Here is a 15,661-nt window from a genome sequence, read left to right as displayed (position 1 = left end):
ATAAAAAAAAAGCAGCAGACACATTTACCCACAGTATCTCTTAAATAAAGTCCAGCTCTTTCGATAAAACAAAAACAGTGTGAAGGACAGAGAGCGGAAAAGAATGAGAAAGAGAAAAGTTACAATAGACATTATATCTAGCCTCATTTGCATAATTAAAATAGTGAGAAGTTTGCAGTGACTGCGTGTGGAAATGATAGGCTCAGCTTTTTGCTGATCAAAGAGAATTGCTCATTTGGAATATATGTACATACTGTGTATCTATCAAATGTATATGTAAAACAGAGTTGTAGATGAGAGGTGCTACTTCTCAACATCGGCAAACTGCGATTCACTTCATTCACACTGCATTTCATTTATGCTCGGTGCTTAGGTGGTGTTTGTACGTGCATGCATGGATGGATGGATGCACAAGTACATGCAGATTTGGTCAAGAGGGTGTTTGTGATGGAAAGTCCCTCATTTTCTCCTCCACGGATAAAACACATCTGAGAAGTGTTGGCCTTTGTTTCATCTGGGAAGTGGTGTAAAGACAAATTTGTGATTCACTGTTGTTGTCAAACTGCGGTGGGAGGAGGGAGGGTCTGCCCTGCAACTCATCATCAGGAGCAACACCACCCTCTCCCAGCCTTGTCTAAGAATGGAAAATGATTGGGAGAAGATTGACAAAAGAGAGAAGAAGGGAGCAGAAAGATGAAAGACGGAGGATAAAAGGAGAGACTGATTGATAAAAAAAGAACAAGAGACAGATAATAAAGAAAGGAGAGTAAAGTAGGAGGGGGAGAGAGGTGGAGAGATGGATGATGATGAAGGGCTAAATCCATGAAAGGGGCAGTAAACACAATGAGTTTGTTGGACCAAAACTCTTAAATAACATTTAGCTCCATTGCAGCTGAGTCATTAAGAAGAAAAAGATGAAGGTGACTTATCTTTCTGCTTCACGCTGCCCTATCATCACTGGCGTGTTAGCAGTGTGTATGTGTGTTTGGAGCGGTCTCTAATCAGGCCTTTTAAAACTCTGTGTATATCAGCTTTCCCTTCTTCTGGTGTAAACTGATGTGTGAAGTGTTTCTGGATAGCGACGCCCTAATTCGGCAGAGGAGACAGCATTTATTAGGAGTTCACACAACACGCAAGTTGCGAAGTTATTCAGAACCTCAATCAGATCATACAACTACACACAAGTCAACAAGTAATCACAATTATGTCTGTCTCGTCTTTGTTAGCAAACAAAACTTTATCATAGCTCAACGGTGTCAGCTGCTGTGCGAAGAGTATATCCCTCCTGCTGCTGCGACGCCACAGGTATGACACCTAGTAATCAACGACCTGAAAGCTCCCATCAGACAGCGGCACAGCAGTGAGTTTCTCAGCAGGGATACCCCAGAGTGTCTGACAAGAAAAATGTTAAATAGCTTCAGCCAAATAGCACGAATCAGAGTTAAAGTATTTAAAGTTGCGTTGTATATGAACACGAGCTGAACTTCAGTGACTCTCACAGAACTTCAACTGTGCCAATGTGAGTAGTGTCTCGAGCATGGAACTGCAGTGAAACTGTTTCATGTGTGTAAAGGGCTTGTGTTGCCCTTGTGAAACCAGCATATATAAAAGGCATATTAATCTTTCAATGGCTCATTTATGTTAATACATATCTGGACACAGATGGAGCCTTCTGTCCCTGCTCTGCGTTCATTTCATCCATGTTTGGGCACATTTTCTGAAAGCTAATGAATATGGACAAAATGAAGCAGTACCATTGGAGACTGTAGGGGCAGTAAAGTGTAGTTGAAGTGAGATACTACCATAGTAGAGCTCTGATTCTTTACCGGAGCCCGATTGAGCCTGACCCGACCCGACCAGGCTGTGAATCAGGTCGGTATCGCCATATTTACCTTTTTTTTTTTTATGTCACTGTAAGTTCTCATGCTGAAATGGCAGGGGTTTTACTAGACTGAATCAAGAGGGAAAGAGAAAGAAAGAGAGGATGACTAAGAGGAAGAAGGAAAAAGTGACTGAACAACAAAGCAATATAGAGGAGAAGAGGGGGAGAGAGATGGAGTGCGTAGGAGAGGGACGGAAAACGAGAGAAAGACAAGGGGGTAGGCAACTTGTTTGGCAGTGTTTGCTTCTGCCTAGCAGCCGTGGGAGAGATGTGCCTAACGTGCAGCAAAAAGCGGGGATCATCATCTGCGTGCCTCATCACCATTGACCTCCGTGCGCACTAGGCACACCGAGTGGCGCAGCCTGCTCTGCTGAACCTGTCATGCACAAGACAATAGACTACTGAAGTAACAGAAGACAGTAGAGAAGGAGAGTGGTGCAAGGGAACGCGCCAGCCCCTTAGGTTGTAATAAATGTTTTAGTAATTTGGGCTTTTAATCAGGCTTGGGCCCAAACTGCTGCCATGGGTCAAGCTTGGGAAAAAGCTTGGACAGGAACCATACAGGCTCATGTAAGGTCCGGCCTGATTTTTTGGACCCACTCATAGCTAGACATTTTTCGAATGGTGCAACCAAACAAATGGGTAATACAGTGAAAAGAATTCTCTGTCCACTTGTTGCAATGTATTCGATGGCCTCACAAACGTTTGCTATCCACAACACTGCCCTCCTCCACTTTCGTCTTTTTTTCTTTCTATTGTCAGAAACCTTTGATTCGGCCCTCTGGTGCCATCTACTGGATGTATTTTGCCAACATAAAGGACACAACGAAGAACGTGGGCAGAGACAGTCATGACATTTGAAATGAACATATCTATTTTTGTACATAAAGAGAATGTAAACGAGCCTTAACTCTAAAATGTAAGTATCAAACATAAGGTAGCATGTTCGGTACCACAACCAAAAGATACAGCTGAAGTCTACAGCCATATTACCGTCCTTGTGAGGCTGTAATAAACTGCAGTGTTTTGAGCGTCTAATGTTAGCATGCTAACATGTTCACGATGGCAGTTCTAACATGTTGATGTTTAGCAAGTGTAATGCTAATCATGTTCACAGTCATGCTACGGGACACAAAGGTTGGACACTTGCTTGCTGTTAGGACATGGCCCCCATATTCTCAGAGGGAATTATTTTTCCTCCATTTTGACTGGAGTAATTAAAAATGACTGATTTTTCTGGTTAAAAAAACAAAACAAAAACAGTAATTACCAGATGCCCTCAAATATCTGTATCAAATTTCACTGCAATCCATTTAACAGTTGCTAAAATATTTCAGTCTGGACCAAACCCAACTGGACCCTCCAACCGACTGTCCTTGCCATCCATAGACCCAGAAACCTCTCCTTTAGTTCTTAGCATTCCCAAAGTCCTCATTTTTTCTCTATATGAGTTTTAACTAACCTGCTTATTACACACAGAACTCGATCCTGATAACATACAACAGCCAGAACCTCATTTCTTTGGAAAAGAAAACAGTTCCTCATCAGCTTCTGACTGATGCTCTTTTCACGGCACACTGCCAGAATAAAATACACAGGTAATGAAAACACAGACACTCCTGCACACACTAAATGACTCCTTGTGTTCGTTGATGGCGTGCAAAGGACGCTTCCTTCCCTCCTCTCATGATAGCCTCTATTGTTGGTATTGTGTGGGAGGGAGACAGTGTGCCGCGGCCGGTATAATTCTCTCATTATGAGTTCAGAAGGGGAAAAGACGCACGGGGAGGGATGGAGCGATGGAGGGATGAAGACCCAGAGGCACGGCGTGCCACAAAAGAGCAAAACCCGACTGATAATGGAGCAAATCCATCAGTCTCCTGCTCTCCATCTCTGTCTGACTCTCGTCATCCATCCCACAGGCCTTACTGAGCTTTAGATGGAAGTCATTTCGGAAAGCTTGGAGAGGAAAGTAGCTCTGAAGAAATGCAAAGAGAGAAAATGGAGTACAAGCCGTTTTAGCGGCGCCATAATGCCATGCAATCTGGCAGACGGGGGGAGGCGGAAAAGGAGGCTGAAAAAGAAGGGCAGAGAGAAGGAGGGATGACGCAGGAGAACGAGAGAGGAGAGTAAGAAGCAGACATTAAGGGACACACAGTGTGAGAGGTGGAGGTTAGATCAGCCTCTTTTCCTCTCTGGGTGAGTTTAGCGGCAACGTAGAGCTGTTAGCGTGCTTATTTTCAACCACAAGGTTGCTGTGACCTAACTTAGGCTCCGGTTTCGAAAATCCCATTCACTCTCCGAGCCTCCCAAAACCCTCTCTAGCTTCGGCTATGGCTCATTGCTCTCATCATTGGTTCAATTTTGCAAGCATATGCGTGTGTGTGTATGTGTGTGTGTGTGTGTGTGTGTGTGTGTGTGTGTGTGTGAGAGAGAGAGACAGAGAGAAGGAGAAAAACACTGAGCTAAAAAGTCTATACAACCGCTTGAGGGTATTTTAAAGAGACCCTTGCCTTCTCCTCATGATACTCTCTGGTCTTTAAGACTGTTGGCTCGGTGTTCAATCACCACAACAACCTCACCTTAACAACAATGACTCCAGTAACCTTGGCCATCCATTAGCCTGTCTAAGAACAAAAGCTGTTTCCATAGGGAGCCATTAGACGAATATAGCTCTGGGAAGGGAAGTATCCAATACACCAGATGGGCTGCGCTTTATACCAGCTCCAGGGCTGGACAGCAGTCTCACAGACCGTTACTGGGAGGGAGAAATTAGGCTAAATCGGTGCAACACATGGAAAATGTTCAGGTTCGATGCTGGAGTCCGTCCAAGAATGTAAAACTGCAGGTGGACACTGATTATTGCCCAAAGCATTACAGATATCTGCACACTCCAATATGTTCCACATATTTTCAATCAAACTAGTTATCAAATTCATTTGAAAAGTGAACCCTCAAGAAGACAGATTCCTTTTATTATTTGTTAATAGGAAATTTCTACCTTAATGTTGGAGATGAGCCCCAGTTTGAGCCTCATCCCCCTCGAATAAAAACACATAAGTAGCAGATGACTTGTTTTTTTTTTTTGCCGAAATGAAAGACATACACACCATAAATTACTGCAAAAAAATGCACAAATTGGAGCATAAAAATCACCAGAATGCAGGAAATTAAGTGTCCAAATCCCGCCATTTCATATGCATTCCCCCAATGTTGAAACAAATACTATGCCTTTAGCCCCTAATGCAGTGGTTTTCAAACTTTTTTGCCCAAGGCAAAGGGCAAGCCAAAATCTCAAGGCACTCCTGTATTTAATATCTGTACACATAGCTTCTTTATCGTATGTTATCATTCTTATCATGATTTAAGTCAATAAAGATAAGAAAAAATAAGACAGGTAGCTTTCGTGATACTGTTTTACAGGGTTTTTTTTTTTTTCACTTTTCTTTCAGTGGGAGGTCATTTTTTGCTGGTGCTTTGTTGTAATTTGCTCTGCACAATAAAGCACTCCATTGACCCACTCACGGCTTTCTCCTTTTAAATTTTATCATCCCTCACACTGGCTGCCAATCAGGGCTTTTGATGTGTCACACATTTAGAATTACTACGTGCCAATGGCGACAAATACTGTACGTTTCCCTAAAAGTTTTTTTCATAAAATAAAATGAAATGAAGTGAAATAAAATAAAATAAAATGAAATAGAACAAAATGAAATAAAATTAAATTGAATTAAATCACATTTTATTATCTAGAGTTGCCTCTGTATTGGGAAATGGGTGCTCACAACATACTGATACAATCAGTTAAAAAACTAATTCATAACTTGTTGTATAGGCCCAGTTGAATATCACAATAGTAATGTATGGTTATCATAAAATTCTACGGCATACCTGGACTGGCATCACGGCACACCATTTGAGAGCCACTGCTCTAATGTATTACCATCTAATGTATAAAACTTAAACACCTAGCAGTCTTTGTCATTTCACCACACCTACCACTGTTCTGAAGGTATTTCAAGAATTTCTAGAAGTCTTTTTTTAACCATCTGGACTGTTTCTTCATCCAGGTAGCCACAACTACCATATGTCCTGGCTCTTTTTGTAAAATGTAACTTCAAACAAAAATATAAAATATTGGAATGAAACATCTATAAGCCAATGAAGCAAGAAAACTATCAATACATTTTATAATTTTGGTTCCCTCTGTACAAAGTGAGCAAAAAGGGTGTGCAATTTCTGGCTTCCATCTTTGTTTGGATTGGGAAAAAAGGCACAACTTGAGACACACATTATGATCATATTTGTCACACAGCTGATGGAGCATTTTTGCCACCAGAAGGTTAGAAAAGTCTTTGAAGATATAAGAAAAATCAGAGTGTCTTCTTTTCAGAAAATCTGATTCTTACCTGTATTACTTTAAAATAATGTAAATAAATGAGAAGATATGATACACTGAAGCTAGTTTACCACATCAGCCTGTAATGAATCCTCCCAAACTCTGCTTTGATGCCAGCACTGTCATAATGCACCCACCTGTAAATTGTGCAGCACGAATAAGCTCCCAAAGCGCAGGGAACAAGTCACTTTCTCAACACTGTGCTTCAATTTTAAAATTGAGCTGTTTTTTCCACCACGGATGCCAGAATATGCCAATTCTAAATCATTAAATCAGATGTGTTCACAAGAGCCAAGATATATTTATCAGGATCTTTGCTTTTCAGTAAAGGACACTGACCACTAAAGATGTAAATGACAGGAATGAGAGGGACTAAAACAATGCACCTTATTTGCCATTGTTGTGCTTCTGTCCTTTCCTGAGATAATTTCAGACAAAAAAGATGTCAGACAGCTCTCAGCTCGAGCCCCGAGTTCTGAATTTACATTTATTATGTATAAGGTAAGGCGGGCTGAGCTCGGTAGCCAGCCAGTCCTGACTATCACTTAGAGCTGAGGATGTGTCACCTGTCTCTTCCCGTCCCATATGGTTTCCCCTGACTAACGTTACCGCTGTACCTCCTGGCTAGAGAGCAGATAACAGCACAGTGTGTGTGTGTGTGTGTGTGTTTGTTATTCTGTCAAGTGGTTCTGTAAAGCATAAAGAAGTGTCTACTGTACCTGAGCTCGCATGTGTTTGTGTGTCTATCCATGTGTGAATGCATGACTTTGTGTGAGTATGTGTGTATTACTTACATTTGTATCAGTCTCTGTAAATCCCTATGAGCAGGTATGTGTGTGTTTTCTTGTGTCTGAGTGTGTGTCGTATTTCAGCCAGTGAACATGATGTTTGTGTTCGTCCCACTACATCCACATGTGCCAGTGCCACTGTGTGTGTATGTGTGTGTGTTTCTCTGTCTGTCTCACAAAGCTGAACCAGGGGACTGTTCAGTGTGCATGTGTGTGTGCGTGTGTGTGTGCTTCTGTCTCAGAGGGGGGAACCGGTGGACGGCTGCGGTGAGGGAGTTGAGGTGTAACACCTTGTTAATGTGACAGACACAGTAAAACAGTCACCGAGGGAATGAGCCGTCGTTGTCTACTTTGCTCGATAACTTGACAAATACAAAAAGAAGCAGCAATTCGGTTTGTTAAGCCGCTCTCGAGTTCAGTTCCCAACACACCTTACTTAGATAAGTGCTTGGCACAAGTGGAAATGTGTTATTATCTTTGCTGTAAATACCACAAGCAGTAGGTAATATGAAGGCCATCTGTCTCCATCCAATAGTAGTTTGGAGAGTGTGGGGTCAGAGGGTTTTCTTAGTTGAATAAGTTAGTTTAGCTGGCCTGACTTATTGATCCTTTATCTGACCAAGGTTTGTGCAAGTTTGAATCTATGGCTCTGACCATGGCTCTGAAATATCAGCAGTCTAACTGTGCTGTGTGGGGATAAATCCTTGGCGCTGTCCATGGTGCTGAAGCAGCAGACGGATTTGTAATTTGAGTTCTGCCCTTCTGTCTGTTCAGTCTCGCCTCTATAACATTCTCTAAACTATATAGTTAAGTTCGGTTACAAACTTAGAAGTGGGAAGTGCAGTCACTATTTTGATTTGGGTCTAGAAATGTTTTGTCATGATACAGATTCTAGACAACCCATTTCTAAGCCTAAGGACCTGCGTCCATATAGCCTTTCTGTCTAACAGAAAAGTGCTGGAGAACTACTTTGATGTAGCGCTGTCCATGGGTTTTGTTGCTATGACAACACCATCTTGACATTAACATTAGCTAGGTGGCTAAGGTAATGCTACGTCAACAGAGGGTTAACTACACAGACAACAACAAGCTTACAAAGCGTGTGGTACCAGCAATATTTGGTGTCCAGCCGATCTGAACCCACAAATGTGCTTTTCTGTCTTTGCTGTAGTTTATGACTGACATAAAGCTCGGGATAGATAGTAAAGGTGCAGCAGTGACAACACCAGCGCCTTTCCAAAAAGGTCAGAGATTTTTTACTGCAAGCACTCTGAGCAGCTAAACAAAAAAGTTGGAGCGCTCTGACAAAGACGCTGGTCGTAGAACCTTTTCTCGAAGAGGCTGCATACACTTTGTCCTCATTGGGAACAACTGAAAAAAGACATTGCGTGGACTCTCAGCCAACAACGATCTGTTCACATATTCACATGACAGGCTTTAGAAAACAAGATTAGTAGTCTAAAGCCAATAATTCAATAATTGAGACAATTGACTCCACAAAACAACATATGTCAAACTAATGGTGGCTCTAGAGGAAAAGTCAGAGGACCACCTACATCACTAATATGGCAAACTGGATAAGTGATGACTCTGACCTCCTGGTGGTGCTACAGGAAAAGTCAGGGATCTCCAAATTTACTTGCAATCATTCTGTGTGCACCGTAGATATCTGCACCAAATTTCATGGCAATCCGTCAAATAGTTGTTGAGTTCAGTGTGGACCAAAGTGGTGGACTCACAAGCAGGACACACTGCTAGCATGGCTACAATCATGTTTGTCCCTGTCTAGCAAAATGCTTTGTTTGACCACTTGAGCAGAGTTGACTAGGGGAAAAGGCTCTGAGTGCAACAATCCTAATGAGCACTGATAATGAGGTATTAATGCAAACTTGGTTTAATGTTTAATTATTTCAGAGCTTGCTCATTTGTTGCCTCGCTCTTTGGCTTAATGAACTTGTACTGTTGTTTGGTTTAATTCAAAGTAATTGATCACAGAAACCTACTTTGTTTTCATCAGCTTCATAGTCCTGGGGGTAAAGTTTCCCACATATTCCAACAGCAAGTACTGTCATATGGTGAGTGACTTGCTAGTTTTACCTGGTAAACAGAGGACATAGATATTAAAGAGGCTGAACGTACCTGGTAGACATGGTAGGCATTGGCAGCTCTGCCCTGCAGGAACACAGAGGGGATCCACACATTGATGAGAGCGCGATGAGCCCTGAGTGACACAAACAACAAACCATCCTCACTGTCATCGCCATTATCATCATCATCATTATCATTATCACAGCAACATCAACAGTGCGTCAGCGCAATGCTTGGACAACTACAGCAAATTACAGCTCACTCTGGTAAAACTCCTCCAAATCTAATTTGGTCTTGATCTGAGAGTGGAGGCAATCAATGAATGTATGAAATCAAACAGTGTTCAAGCTTTGTTCACAGGTAAACTTGAGATCTTATAGATACAATTACACTGGGAGAACAGATATTTTATTTGAGTAGCTCTTGCAAGGTACAAACCCAGAGAAACTCCAGAGGTAAGAGTTGATTAATATAAAAAGAGGGAAGGTCGGAAGAGAAGTGAGAGAAAGAGGGTGAGGGGAAGAGAGTAACAGAGGTTTAATAAAAGAGAAATATTCTTACGTCTCAAAATCTGACAGGCTGGGGTCATCCGACGTCTGGCTTAAATCACCTGGAACCTGGAGTAGATTAGAGAGTGGGAGATTGATAACAAGCAAGACAAAAACAAATGAAAGAAATTTATTACAATGCAATACAAACTAATGTACAAATATAGCATTTATACAGACACATACACATGGTGTCCAACATGCAAGTTATTCCAAACCAAAGGGTACTGTGACAGTTTCCAGAGACTACGTAAAAAGACTTGAGTAAATGTATTGTCACAATAAACCAGTAAAGAACACGCAGTCATAGGTCAACCACGCAGTACAAGTCTCCTTTTGAGGTGAGTCAGTAACACATGAACACAGTGACTGAAAACACACGAAACCCAGCAAACAAACAGAGAAGTTGTAATAGTTAGCTAAAAATAATGTTAACAAAATAATGATTGAAAATAGAGTAGATAGCTAAAATAAACAGTCATGAATAAACAGTTGAAATAGTTAGCTAAAAGTTATGAATAATTAGTTAAAATAGTTTGCTAAATCAATAATAATAATAATACAATAACAATACAATATCATTGAAAGCTCTTCGCTAAAAGTAATGAACTGATTACATAGCAAAAAGTAATAAACAATGGAAATAGTTAGCTACAAGTAATGAAAGAACAGTTGGAATAGTTAGCTTAAGGTGAAAAACATCTTGAAATAGAAAAAAATGTGGAATAAACAGTTGAAATAGTTAAATAAAAGTAATAAATAAACAATTAAAACAATTAGTTTAAAGTAATAATTGACAATTAAAATAGTTAGCGAAACGTTATAAATATATCATTAAAACAGTTAGCTAAAAGTTATAAATAAACAATTAAAATAGTTAGCTAAAAGTAATAATTAACAATTAAAACAGCTAGCTAAAAGTAATAAATAAACAATTAAAATAGTTAATGAAAAGTAGAAAATAGACAATCAAAATAGTTAACTAAAAGTTATAAATAAACAAACAAAACAGTTAGCTAAAAGTAATAATTAACAATTAAAATAGTTAGCTAAAAGTAATAAATAAACAATTAAAATAGTCAAGTAAAAGTAATAAATAACAATTAAAATAGTTAGCTATCAATTATAAATAAACAATTAAAAAAGTTAGCTGAAAGTAATAAATAAACAACTAAAATAGTTAGCTAAAAGATCTAAATAAACAATTAAAATAGTTAACTAAAAGTAATAAACAATTAAAATAGTTAGCTAAAAGTTATAAATAAACAATTAAAAAAGTTAGCTGAAAGTAATAAATAAAGAACTAAAATAGTTAGCTAAAAGATCTAAATAAACAATTAAAATAGTTAACTAAAAGTAATAAATAAACAACAAAATAGTTAGCTAAAAGTAATAAATAAACAGTTAAAATAGTTAACTAAAAGTAATAAATAAACAATTAAAATAGTTAGCTAAAAGTTATAAATAAACAATTAAAATAGCTGAAAGAAATGAATACAGTTAAAACAGCTAAAAATGATAGATAATCAGTTGAAATAGTTAAATAACACAATAACAATACAATATCATGTAAGCTCTTTGCTAAAACTGAAGAACAAACAGTTGACACAGTTAGCAAAAAGTAATAAACAATGGAAATAGCTACAAGTAATCAACAGACATCTAAAAGAGTTAGCTAAAGTGAAAAAAACCCATTTGAAATAGTTAGCTTAAAGTAATGAATTAACAACTGAAACAGCAAAACATAATGTACAGTTGATATAGTTCACTAAAAGTAATAAATAAACAAGTAAAATAGCGAAAAGTAATAATCAATTGAAACAATTATCGAAATCAATAATAATAAAATAACAATACAATGCCATTATCGGTTCTTTGCTAAAAGTAATGAACAGCTGAAATAGCTGGCTAAAAGTTATGAATAATCAGTTAAAATAGTTAATTAAAAGTAATGGTTACTGATTAAATAGGTTAGCTAATAGTAATTCATAAACTGTGACTGAATACACTAGAAAAACAATTGAATAGGTGCAGTAGCTAACGTAATTGAAAATCATAAATACCTAATAGTTAAAATGCTAAAAAGTTAGCTAAATGTACGGTGGAAAAAAGGTTTAAACAGTTAGCTTAAAGTAATGAATGGTTGAAATTGTTACTGTATCTGAAAGTAATCTATTACCAATTTAAATAGTAAACTTTACGGTTAGAATAGCTAAAGCTCATAGCTTAATACCTAGGGAAAAGATTAAAACATCCAGTTCCTGTAACTCCATGTGGTTGAAGTACAAACTAAACCATACCAACCTAAACATTCACAGTTCACTTGCATGAAAAAACCACCACTATTTGAAACGGACAAATTTGGAACATGACTGGTGGTGTTGATCAAGGGCTACTTGAGTTCATCTGACAGGGCTCTGAGAACCGCCGCAATACACAGTACCCTGTTTACTCATCTGAAGCACACAGCTGGAATGCCTCTTCATGCACGTATGTGTTTTGTGTCCAACGCTATTTTTGCTGATGACTATCCTCAGTTAGCAGTGGTTACCTAATATGACACCCTTTATGCAAATGTTTGTGTGTGAGAGTTCATCAACCCTGTGATTTGTTTCACTCTGCATGCTTCCAGGTCCCTTGAGGAACCACATGACCAGGCCCAGATGTTGGCCTTCTGGATGAGAGTGTGTCTGTGTGTGAAAAAGAGAGCGTGTGTGTGTGTCCGTCTCTACTCCATCTCTCGTCCAGAGCTGGCCTGTCAGCTTCTCAGCTCTCCCAGAGAGACTATTTAAACCTGGGCTGAAACACTGTCACCGCAGCCCTCTTCAGTGGGGTCTCCAGCCCGCAAGCTTTGATCAAACTCTCCAAGAGTGGCACACACAGAGACGCACAGACACACACACACACACACACACACACACACTGTGAAAGTAATAGAGGATTGGGAGGAAGAGTGAGAGACGGTAGAGAGGTAGAGAGAAAGTGATCAGGGTTCGGTCATCTGCAGCAGCTATTGAAAGCTGGAAGAATGCAGCAATCAGGTGCCAGAGATGGACACACTCACACTCACACACACAGAGTGAGTGGTCCAGCAGAGCAGGGCTGAAGCTGGGGATAAGAGGTTCTATCTTCAGCCTGGGGCTCCCATCACTGCCGCTGTATCAACCCACACTGTTTGTGTGTCCATACTGCTTCAAGCTCTCCTGAGCATAACCATATGTTGGCATTCTGTGTGTGTGTGTGTGTTTGTTGCTCTTGTAGAGGACCACTTTGAAAGTGCTGAGAAAAAGTACTTAGTTTGAACTACACTTTGGATAGTTAGTGTTAGGAGTGATGGACACCAGTGTTGAACAGGCACCAAAAGAGCACCACCTACAGAAAATCAAACCTCATCAACAGAAAAGTAGAAAGATGTGAGCACACACTGTTTGACAGATTATCTACGGGAACAGCGGTGCAAGAAGCACCGCCGAAAAATGAAAACAGAGGAATCTTGCAGGAGACAACTTCAAGGAAAATGCAGTTAAGCGTTATTGGCAGACATTGACCGTGGAGAAAAATGAGCAGAGGACCCCTGCAAAACAAACAGGGGGGAAGTGGAGATGAAAATCAAACAAAATCACTAGGAGGAGAGCCGAGAAAATGGCAGGGTGACAGAGACAGGAGGCTGGGGGGGGAAAGAAAACCTACAGAGAAATAAGATGAGAAGGGACATCAGTGTGTGTGTGTGTGTGTGTGTGTGTGTGTGTCTGTCCAGTCACTTACCGGGCCTCTCAGGTCAATGAGCTCCTGTCTCATCTGGACAATGAGGTGGTCTTTGGCCATGAGGGAACGATACAGGCGCTCATTAAACTCTATCAATTCACCGTGCATCTCGGCCACCTGCAGCATACACACACACAGAAACAAGACACACAAAAAGAGCATTTACAAGCTTATATAACACACAATTACAGTAAAAAATGGGCAATAGAAAATCATGTAAAGATATTATGTACAGCGTGAGAGCAATTAAAATACAATTCTCTGTTTCCGTTAAACACACAAAAGGCAACAAGCACTCCAGGTTATGAATGTAATGATGTAATGGATGCTGACAGCGGGACAGATTCTGGGAATGCCTGACAGGTATGGGAGGGTTGGTGGAAGAGAGAGGGGTGAGAGACATGGAGAGAAAGTGCGGGGGTGAAACCAGTTCATATCCTAAACAGTCAGACTCCTGCCAGCCTGCTAATCAATTGTCATCAGCTCTAACTAACCTTGACGCGGTGTTATTCACATCTGTGTGCATGTGTGCTCATGAAAATATGGCTAAGTTGTTCTGTGTGTGTGTGTGTGTGTGTTTCTCGGCCTGTCTGCCTAACCAGGCTGGACAGCGTGGACAGGTCTCTGTCAGGAGACTGACAGCTGTGACACACACTGTGCTGTATGGAGGACACCTGCTGTCACAGCCTCTTCTGCAGAGCGCCATCTCCGGCTGACAGGTGAGCTGAGCCACTGCGCCGCTGTTGCTCCAACACCGGCCTTCATACATTAACTTATTCACATCCCATTTAAGAGCCCACACACTGCCATGAAAGAGGAGGAGGAGGAGGATGAGGAGGTGGAGAAGCTCCTTATGTAATAACAACAGTGATGGTGATCATAGTAAACTTGATTTATCAAACACTCTGAAGTAAATGTCTGTTTTGATACCAGTTTATATCAAATATTTAATGATAAGAGCAGAAGGCCTGTGCTAAAATTACAGTGCAGTGGTTCCCAACTGGTGGGTCGCAGTCCAAAAGTGGGTCAAGGGTCCATTCTGAGTAGACCTCAATGTTTCAGATGTGTTAAAAATACACTTTATTTTGAAGCACAGTCAATTTCTGACACAGAGCTTTTATTTTGAAGTGCTGTTTCCTGCTGTAAAGTGAGTGACTGTTGGTTGTTATTTTTTTTTATTGCTATGTTGGCTCTATAAGGACAACTGTTCTATATTTTTCCTTATATAGCCTTTGTTAAGGTCCGTTACATTGAGGTTGGAAACCTGTTTTGCAAGGTAGACCTGGCCATTTTACTCCTGGCTAAACAAAGAGCAGGCTCAAGACTATCTTTATAATTGTGTCTTGGCCGGGAGCAGTGACTTCCAGGATAAACAAAAAAATATAAAGTGCTCATTAGTGAGCTTTAGAGATGTTGGTAGATGGATTTTGTTACCTTTGATCAGAGCCAGACTAGCTTTCCCCCCTTGCTTTCAGTCTTTTTGTGAAGCTAAGCAAACCAGCTGCTGGCTGCAGCCTTTTCTAAAATGCTGTGGGCATGTACTCGGCGGTACGCACTACCAGCACTTGGACAATTTTCTTTGTACTGTACCGAGTCTGTCTCTAGTGCACCGGCATTTCTCACAAGCTGCCGGTACTCTTCCCTGCCCTCTCCTTTTTAGATTCTCTAGGTGATTCACAATGGCCTTCAATAAACTGCATCACCCAGAGGGCACTGGGGGCACTATGTAAGCTAACAAGTGGCACTATGTGATGCTCACCTGTTTCCATTCTCGCAAAGAGGGCATGGACTGAGTCAGAATACGACTGCCCCATCTCCCATCACTCACCAATACACATGCCAACATGTGAATGAAAGGAGTATCGGCACTTTTCCCCCTCAACTTTGAGCACTTCTTTTATACAACAGACAGACATGAGAGTGGAACTGACCTTTGGATACAAACTCTCTTTAAGAAAGTGAATTGATTTCAGATAGCAAATTTCCCAAAATGTTTAACTATCCCTTTAATACAACACTCACTTCCTTCATGTTGTGATTTGAACATAAGAGGTTCCCTCTTTGTGTTTCCATGGCTTTACCTTGAGGGGGTCTCTTCATGGCAATCACAGCAACCAGAAGCACGCCTAAATCTATATATTGGCATATGAATGTTGAAAAAGACAGACTTAAAAACATGCAAAGCCATCCA

The 15,661-nt window shown here is 40.3% G+C and overlaps 1 protein-coding gene across 1 annotated transcript in view; it reads right to left on the bottom strand.

The window, feature by feature from the left end:
- Window positions 1–15,661, bottom strand: part of snx29 (sorting nexin 29) — a 202,922-nt gene that overhangs the window by 62,743 nt on the left and 124,518 nt on the right. Inside the window, exons 16-18 of the mRNA XM_078163261.1 lie at window positions 13,471–13,587; window positions 9,719–9,774; window positions 9,209–9,290 (exon numbers count right to left, since the gene is read on the bottom strand). Of these exons, the coding sequence (XP_078019387.1) occupies window positions 9,209–9,290; window positions 9,719–9,774; window positions 13,471–13,587 (255 nt within the window). The remainder of the gene's footprint in view (window positions 1–9,208; window positions 9,291–9,718; window positions 9,775–13,470; window positions 13,588–15,661) is intronic.

The sequence above is a fragment of the Epinephelus lanceolatus genome, chromosome 21, assembly GCF_041903045.1.
Source record: "Epinephelus lanceolatus isolate andai-2023 chromosome 21, ASM4190304v1, whole genome shotgun sequence".
NCBI classification, from domain to species: domain Eukaryota; kingdom Metazoa; phylum Chordata; class Actinopteri; order Perciformes; family Serranidae; genus Epinephelus; species Epinephelus lanceolatus.
The sequence above is the reverse complement of the archived record's forward strand: the minus strand, read 5'-3'. Positions and strand labels throughout refer to the sequence as shown.